We start from the raw sequence: 9,055 nt of genomic DNA, 5'->3' as shown, positions 1-9,055 counted from the left end.
TGATCGTGAAAAATAAGATTTAATTCAAAGCAACACATACATGGAATACGAACCCCAGATAAGGTATTATTGACAGGGCGCATGCTCTGTAGTGGCAAGGATGTAGCCCTACAGGACAGGTAGTCCTTAGATCATTGTAGTTGTGTCCAGCCGTTTCTGGTTAAAGTAGCTACAGTTTCATCACTCCGTCCATGACAAAAGCAGCTTTACCCTGAAGTTCTACCCGGTCACCACTAAGCTTGACTCTGATCTCGCCACCTCGCGCAGAACACTGCCTCGCTACAAGAAAGAAGATTGTTTAGAAACAATTTGGTGCAATGTCCACAAGGACGCGACGCGGAAGCAATGCTAGGGACACAGATAATGCTTACACAGTTAATATATTATCCTCTAGACCGGGGTGGTATACAGCTTACCTATGCAATACACGACTATCTTCAGAGGCAGTATTATGGCAGGCAGAGGCAGTATTATGTTTATAATCAAGTCTCTTTCAGTATGATTTTTATAGTGTTATTTGTATCTTGTGCTGATTTACTCACGCCACGGTTGTACAATTGTCGATTTGTGGATAAACCAAATCTGGTTCACCCTGGAACTGAGCTCGTAACATGATATGCATGAAATAACAAGCATGTCACATTGAATGTGGTCTCCTTATTATTCAAGGAGAGCTATAACATAAATTGTATCTTTCATTTCACCTAACAGACTTACTGAAAAAATCATTCTTTCTTAACTGTTGTGCCCAGTAATGCGCAAGAACTGTCTGCGCAGATCCGGTAACAGGGTCTTCGGGTACATCGTCCCAGGGAACAAAACAACGGGAAACAAAGTCGTAAGGGGCGCCATCGTCACTCTGGTAACCATCACCGGGAGGCCCTCTGGTGGTGACAATGACAAGAACCACTCTATCGGTGGATCTCTTCATGGCCGATATATCGGGAGTCCAGGTCTCAAATTCTTCTCTATGATGATAAAGAAAAACAATTCTGTACTTTCAATAAGCTTTTGCACTAAATCAGCTCTCAATTGTCGAACATCCATTTCAAATCCATAGATACTAAAAATACATGAATGTTATTTCTCTGAATGAGAAAAAGCCATTCCATAAAATTATCTTAAAATTTTGAAAGGTCATAAGGAGATGTCAAAATTTTGAGCCTTGCATAGAAAAACACAAAATATTGGTGTGAACCACATTTATTTTTCAACATAGTCCCTTTGTGAGTCAAGACACTTGTTCCATCTATTCTGCCAGGCGCTGATGCCATCTCTGTAGAAGGCGCCATTTTGGTCCTCAAACCAAGCCTCAGTAGCAGCAATAAGCTCATTATCATCCTGCAATCTACGACCACGCAAGTGTTTCTTGAGATTTGGGAAGTGACATGTGTCCATTCTATGGATTTTTGTTTGCTCTCAGGATCATAGTGGTGGATCCAGGTTTCATCACAGGTTACTAGCCTAAAGCGAAAATCTTCTGGATTCTTGTTCTATCTGGTTAGCATTGCGTTGCTTATGGTGACCCTTGTTGGCTTCATTTCATCTGTAAGGATTCTTGGCACCCATCTTGCGCACACCTTAGACATGACGAGATGCTCATGAAGAATTGTCTCGATGGATCCGTGTGAAATGCCTGGGGTCTCCTCTAACTCGTGGAGTGTGATTCGACGATTTTCCAGCACAAGTCTATGCACTCTGTCAATGTTTTCTTGACTAGTGCTTGTTGTTGGGCGACCTGGACGGGGGTCATCTTCAAGACTCTCTCTACCATGCTTAAATTCATTGACCCATAGTTTGATGATAGCAGATGAAGGGGAAGACTTCCCATAAACTGCTGAAAGCCTTTCTTCAATGTTCTTCGCCGAGTTTCCTTCAAGAACTAAAAACTTAATTACTGCTCTATACTCAATTTTATTCATTTTCACTGCCATGAGGGGGTCTCTTTCTGTCAATGTGAGCTGTTCAATAACTTTTGAGAGTAGGATACCAAAACTTATATATCACATCAGCCACACCCCAAGGTTCAATGTCGTACCATAGGGTGTGACATCTGGGTATGAAAAATGCTCAAGGCTCAAAACTTATTGACATCCCCTCGTATGAGGACATGGACCTCGTCGGCAAGAAGTACAATGCTTATAGAGTGAGCTCCTTACCTGGACCAACCATCGTGAAGTCGAACAAGTAGATATCGCAGGGAATCGCAGTAGACGATGTCGCTCACACCCGATACATCCCCTAACGACTGAAGTGTACGTGTTAGCACATGTGTTACAGTGAATGTTGTAAGTACATGCGAAACCTGTGAGGTCTATCAAAATTAATGTTTCATGATTGAGTCAAAAATTAATCTAGTATATTTTGTGTAGACTCAGTTTAATATACGTTGCATGTTGCTGTAGGACTCTGGATCGCATTATTGACGGTGTGTACACTGATCGATCCTACTGATGCTTGACATCCAACAAGCAATATAAAGCAATATAAAGCAATATAAAGCAATATAAATGAGCAATGTTTGGAAAAAGATTCATTTAGAAGAATACATACCGCTACTAACAACTCATGTTGACTTTGATCCTGAAAATAACCCCAGAAAAACCTTCAAACCTCAAAACAAAAATTGAAAGTTACTAAGCATCTCTGCAGAATTTGATCCAGTTTATAACCATTAAAGCATCTACACTAACAGGCTAGACGCTAATTATGGTGAAAGGTATTCTAAATGGCGAGACTTAATAAGAACACTCGAGATTTAGTGTTTATCCGATATCCCAAATCATATCTTAGGGGAATGGGTGTCAAAGCAGTCCCAGTAGTTTGTGCAATTACATACTGAATTAGGATTATCAATTCTATCGTGGGTTCTAATGTCAGATTCATCTTCATTATGATCATTTGCGTCAATACGACAATCGTGACCGAAGGTTTCACACTCTTAGTGCTATGCTGATATCAAAACTTGCACCCCTTCATGTTTCCCTCCGCATGATGGTAAAATGTCAGGGAATGTTATTTCGAGGGAGAAAGTATGTGTGGGGTTCTGCCCCCTGCATTCTCTCACGCCTTCTTATAACAAATGTTACTCAAAGTGGCGTTAAATCTAACTCATCCGCATATGACCTCGATGTTGACCTTCATAATACGACAATACCACAGTATATCGAACCCACCTCTTTCACAGCGGCGCCAACGGGGAAATCCATGTGAATCCACTCCTCCTCACGTTTGACGATTAAATCTCCACTCAGTGTCTTAAACACGATACGATCCTGCTTGTTGTCTGAATAAATGAAATACAGTTCAGTTTGATTTTGAATATGTCTTGTTAACGAGCAGTTACAGTTTCTGAAACTAAAAAGGGACGGAGAGACTTCCTCCATTTACAAACTTGCTGAATATTATAGTGAGTGAGTTTAATTTTATGCCGCACACAGCAAATATTTCAGCTTTATGGCGGCGCTAAATCGTACATGTGTTCGATATATTTGTTCCAGGTTCTGTAAGACACACTAACCGGCTAACACACTAACACACTATATACAATATTGCTTAGTTCACACCCCTGTGAAGATCCGGGTTGGAATTGATCTTCAGTAAACCATGATTGTCGTAAAGGTGACTAACGGGATCGAGTGGTCAGGCTGGCTGACTTAGCTGACTCACGTCATCGTATCCAAATTGCCTCTAAATCGATGCTCATGCTCTAGGGGGCGGTGGGGTAGCCTAGTGGTTAAAGCGTTCGCTCGTCAAGCCGAAGACCCTGGTTCGATTCCCCACATGGGTACAATGTGTGAGGTCCATTTTCTGGTGTCCCCCGCCGTGATATCGCTGAAATATTGCTAAAAGCGGCGTAAACCCAGACTCACTCACTCACTCATGCTCTAGGACTTGATCACTGGATTGTCTTGTCCAGATTCTACTATTTACAGACCGCCGCCATATGGATGGAATATTGCTGCATGCGGCGTTAAACCGTTTCGGAGTTCATGTTTTCTACTTACCCAATTTCCCGAACAAAACAGCTGCTGATGCCAAGGTAGCATGGCCGCACAGTTTGAATTCTTGTTTCGTTGTGAACCACCTCAAACCAAACGTACTACCTATCAAGACACATAATAATGCACTCAGTTATCGATTTTGTTGAATCGGCAATGCAAAAATATCATGTTAATACATATCCATGGACATGCGAAGGAGACTCAATGAAAAAGTTGTTTTTGTTAAAAACATGCTCTTTCACGTCAGTTATTCTTTGGCCGTTGCGAAAGAATGGAATTATAGACCAAATACAGTGAAACATTGCTTTTACTCTACTAATCTCCCTAGTGAGATCTTGTCAAGAATAAATCATAAAAACATCGTGGTAAGCGACTGTATATATATCTCGTGACATTCATCGTCAACGATGGATACCTGTCCATATGAAAACTTACTTTCCTTAAAACTATCCGATTTGTCCTGAAGTTTGATAAAAGCAGTTTCAGACAGGTTCATCTCCATGGCGATCTTCTGCAGGGTATCATCGTCTAAATTCTGTACACCAATTACCGTGAAATGTATAAAAGCACCGTCATGTGGACACAAAAAGAAACTAAAACGCAGTTTCACTATTGGGCAAAGAACATATTATGTCAGTGAGAGTTACCTGATATATCGTGGTAACAGTTACTTAAGGCATTGTTGCTGACACTTACTTACAGTGTCAGCGTAATGGTGACATAATGCATCGGAGTGATATATAGTTATTTAAGATACTGTTGCTGTGATATGGTGACTTAATACATGGGAGTGATATATAGTTATTTAACATACTGTTGCTGTGACAGTTACAGTGTTGGTGTGATATGTTGACAATACATCGGTGTGATATATAATTGTTTAACACACCGTTGCTGTGACAGCTATAGTGTTGGTGTGATATGGTGACTTAATACATGGGAGTGATATGTACTTATTTAAGATACTGTTGCTGTGACAGTTACTTACAGTGTCGCTGTGACGGTTACCTACAGTGTTGCTGTGACAGTTACGTACAGTGTTTCTGTGACAGTTATACAGTGTTGCTGTGACAGGTACTTACATCGTTGATGTGATGGTTACTTATAATATCATTGTGATAGGTAGTCAATGCATTGTTGTTGTGACAGTTACTTGCACTGTGTTGTGGTGTATTATTGCAGTGGTAGTCACTACACGGTCGTGGCGATAGTTATGTAACACACAAATGCACAAAACAGTAACATTACAGTAGACGAAAATATTAGCAGCGTGTTATTGGTTGTTCTAGAGCTTTCAGGGAGGACCATGACCACTACGCAGCAGATGAATAATCTGTGAACAGCAAAATTGAATTGAGGTCGCGTGGGAATGTGTGACAAAGGTATTAGAGTTACCTCCCTTCAATACTCATCTGCTCGTTTACTCTGGTTTCTGCAAGTGATTGAAATTAACCTCACACCTGGGGACTAGAATTGTTTTTGAAATAATGAACAGACTCTTAACATACAAATATAGACACCCTTCTGTCTTCAAGTGACCACTATAACACCTGAACAACATCACTGTTATCACAAGAAAGGCCTGGCGATTGGTTCTCGTTGAACTTACGATGCCATCAGTATCGACATAAAGAGGATAAACTTACAACTTCGGACGGCAAGGGGCAGACAGCAGCCGGATTGCCTTTGAATGGGACGTCAGTGAAGGCATCGACTGTGTAGAGGTGGAGGGTGACACCGGCCATGTTTACTGTTGTACACAACGGACTTTGGAGGCTGGGCTCTGTGTACACGTATGCACGGCCTGACCTAGTTTATCCTCGATAGGCCACGCCTTGGAATCCCATTCTGAACAGTGCCAGCTAGCATTTATAAGATCATCAACTTTTTTAATATTGCCACTGATTTAAAGATGTGATTATTGGTCAGAGGTGTTATTTAATGATAATGATAATGTAGTTTGCTTTCCTCAGATCATCAGTTCTTTTATGTCCGTAAAATGTTCCTGATGACTAATGCTTAAATAATATCTAGAAAGAAATAATGATATACTTTACACTTCAACATCATTAAATGAACAAACCGACATCATTCCTCCCTCCCTCCCCTTATCGATCCACCATAGAGGTTTTTAGTACTGAAAGATAGCCATGGGTTGGGTCAGTAGTGCGGTTTCGACTATGATTTTGAATGAATATCTAATAGTATTGATACCAGATGTTCGCGAACAGGTGCATGTGTCATGGCACAATTCAAAATATTGACTTGCAAATGGAAACCCGTTCTGTCTGAGATTACGTCTGAATCGTTTCCATGGAAGTCATAAAAAACATAAAGGCCATATATCTGTAAACAGCAAAAGGCACCACGTCAAGATTTGTCTCATATATCTGCTAAGATCTGAAATGGTTTTCTCCGGAAACGAAGCCTATCACTCCATTTTGAGACTAAGTCAGAACTGTTTCCATGGAAACCAAGAAAAATGAAAATGCCAAAACATTGTAAATAGCAAAAGGCACCACTTTGTGGTCTGCCTCAAATATCCGCCAGCAAAGTTTTGCTTTTAGATATTGAATAGTTTTCGAGCTGTGCTCCGGAAACGAAGCCCATCCCTCCATTTTGAGTCTAAGTCCGAAACGTTTCATGGAAACTCAGAAAATTATAAATCACAAAAATCTGTAAACAGCAAAAGGCACACATATCTACTGCACCAACGTTTGCAGAAACATACTGAACGGTTTTTGAGTTCTGCTCCGGAAACGAAGCCCATCCCTCCATTTTGACACTAAGTCCGAAACGTCTACATGGAAACCGAGAAAATAATAAATCACAAAAACCTGTAAATAGCACTTTAGGTTCTGATTGATATACTGAACATCATTGAAAACGCACCACCTGTAAATTTTGAAATAAGGCAATAGAATCTTTTGGAAATGGAAAATTAATGGTGGGAATTTTGATAATAACACACTAGATCGTAAATAACGCTCTACAGTAAAAAACGGATCGTTCGAACACATCACATGAAAACAACAAAATTCATGCACATCACACACGAAGGGCACAAATTGCATGCAGAAAGCATGCTGTTCAGGGGTATAAATGACCTTCGGCACAAAACCGTTCTCATTTTCGCAGTACTTTCGTAAGTAAAGTTTTTTCGCCATGCCAAGATTGTCACCAGAGGAACGAGAACAGGCCTTGGGTATGTTGCAGGTCGGTGCTTCAAGCAGAAACATTGCACGACGATTTGGGTGTCATCATTCGACCATTCTGAGGCTTGCTAACAGATACCAACAAACAGGAACCAACAGGGACCGGCAACGCCCAGGTCAGGCACGTGTTACCACCCCTCGTCAAGATCGAGACATTGTACGGCGCCATATTCGGGATCGAACCCTGCCCGCTGCCAGAACCGCCAACGCTGTCCAGGGTCGACGTGGTTTGATCAGCGCTTCCACCGTCCGACGCCGTCTCCGTGCGGCAGGGTTACGTTGTCGACGCCCTTACGTTGGACCCATCCTGACTGACAGGCATCGCCGTGAACGCCGACAATGGGCTGAACAGCATCGTGTGTGGTTGTTACGACGTTGGCATGGTGTGGTGTTCTCCGACGAGTCGCGTTTTCACTTGCGAAATGCTGACGGGCGTCTATGGGTATGGCGTCGACGGGGTGAACGTTATCATCAGGATTGTGTTGTGCAAACCGATCGGTGGGGTGGAGACAGCATTATGGTGTGGGGAGGGATAAGTTATCACCACAGAACCGCTCTGATTGTTTGTCGTGGCAGAGTGAATGCCGTTTACTACCGTGACAACATTCTTCAGAACAACGTCGTTCCCTTCTTTCACCAGCATCAAGATCTGCACACATTTCAACATGACAATGCACGAGCCCACACTGCACGTGTTTCGATACAGTATCTGGCTAACAACAACATTCCTCTACTTCATTGGCCTGCATTGTCACCAGATTTGTCACCCATCGAACACTTGTGGGATTACATCGGCCAACGCCTCGCACGTCATCCGCAGATCAACAACCTTGGGGAACTCGACAATGCCTTGCAGCAAGAGTGGAATGCAGTGCCTCAGGACTTTATTCAGAGACTTATCCGTTCAATGAGGAGACGTTGCACAGCTTGTGTTGCTGCTAACGGGGGTCATACACGCTACTGACTTTCCATTTTGACCCCATCTTTATTTCATTGTCAGCTGCATTAAATCTTCACTGTTTTGCTTGATTGTTTTTTGCTTCTTTTCTTTATCAAACATTGGTCTACACAAATATGTAAAATTTACATAGATTGCTCACTTCTGCCCTTAGAAATCCACAATTTTAGGGGTGGTGCGTTTTCAATGATGTTCAGTATATATCTACCAAGGTTTGCAGAAAAACATAGAATGGTTTATGAGTTCTGCTCCGAAAACGAAGCCCATCCCTCCATTTTGACACTAAGTCCGAAACGTCTACATGGAAACCGAGAAAATAATAAATCACAAAAACCTGTAAATAGCACTTTAGGTTCTGATTGATATATCTACCAGGTTTTGCAGAAAAACATAGAATGGTTTATGAGTTCTGCTCCGAAAACGAAACACACCTCTCACTTTTGAGACTATGTCCGAAACATTTCCATGGAAACCGAGAAAATAATATATCACAAAATCTGAAATTAGCAAAAGGCACCACTTTATGTTCTGATTGATATGTCTACCAAGTTTTGCACAAAAATATTGAACGGTTTTTGAGTTCTGATCCGGAAACGAAGCCCACCCCATTATTAGACTAACACCAGAATGTTCCATGGAAAAAAAAAAATAAATAAAAAATTAATTAAAAAAATGCCACAACTATAGGTTGAGATTACAATATCTATCAAGTTTGGTCTAAACATACGGACGGACGGTCGGACAGACCGACGAGGCGTCGACTATATCCCCCTGCATTACATGCCGGAGGGATAATAAGGGCCTGAGTACAACCACCTTAAACCAAACAACTGGTGAGCGAAAGTCGTTTGGCAGTCTTGGCCGCGTTCATATGCCAT

General features: G+C 41.6%; 1 protein-coding gene across 2 annotated transcripts; it reads right to left on the bottom strand.

Moving 5' to 3' along the window:
• Nucleotides 1-5,804, bottom strand: LOC137283655 (phenazine biosynthesis-like domain-containing protein 1). 2 transcript variants are annotated; one of them, XM_067815264.1, is made up of 8 exons: nt 5,651-5,804; nt 4,440-4,539; nt 4,008-4,106; nt 3,177-3,286; nt 2,554-2,583; nt 2,160-2,248; nt 718-968; nt 1-279 (listed from the first exon to the last, which is right to left on the bottom strand). In XM_067815264.1, exons 1-8 carry the CDS (start codon nt 5,747-5,749, stop codon nt 170-172), a joined length of 888 nt encoding a protein of 295 aa, XP_067671365.1. In that variant the 5' UTR covers nt 5,750-5,804; the 3' UTR covers nt 1-169. The 2 variants fall into 2 exon arrangements, with proteins under 2 accessions (XP_067671365.1, XP_067671366.1); XM_067815265.1 differs by having other exon boundaries at nt 4,008-4,102; nt 4,436-4,539; nt 5,651-5,791.
• Nucleotides 5,805-9,055: the final 3,251 nt, after the last annotated feature.

This window comes from Haliotis asinina, chromosome 5 (assembly GCF_037392515.1).
Source record: "Haliotis asinina isolate JCU_RB_2024 chromosome 5, JCU_Hal_asi_v2, whole genome shotgun sequence".
NCBI lineage: Eukaryota > Metazoa > Mollusca > Gastropoda > Lepetellida > Haliotidae > Haliotis > Haliotis asinina.
The sequence above is the reverse complement of the archived record's forward strand: the minus strand, read 5'-3'. Positions and strand labels throughout refer to the sequence as shown.

What these genes read in the sequence shown, in the direction of transcription:
- LOC137283655 (XM_067815264.1), bottom strand. Translation starts at nt 5,749, where the DNA reads ATGGCCGGTGTCACCCTCCACCTCTACACAGTCGATGCCTTCACTGAC. An exon ending in TGTTTTGTTCGGGAAATTGG is followed by an intron (nt 3,287 to 4,007) that starts GTAAGTAGAAAA and finishes TCATTTATTCAG; the next exon opens with ACAACAAGCAGGATCGTATC. An exon ending in AACATGAGTTGTTAGTAGCG is followed by an intron (nt 2,249 to 2,553) that starts GTATGTATTCTT and finishes CGTACACTTCAG; the next exon opens with TCGTTAGGGGATGTATCGGG.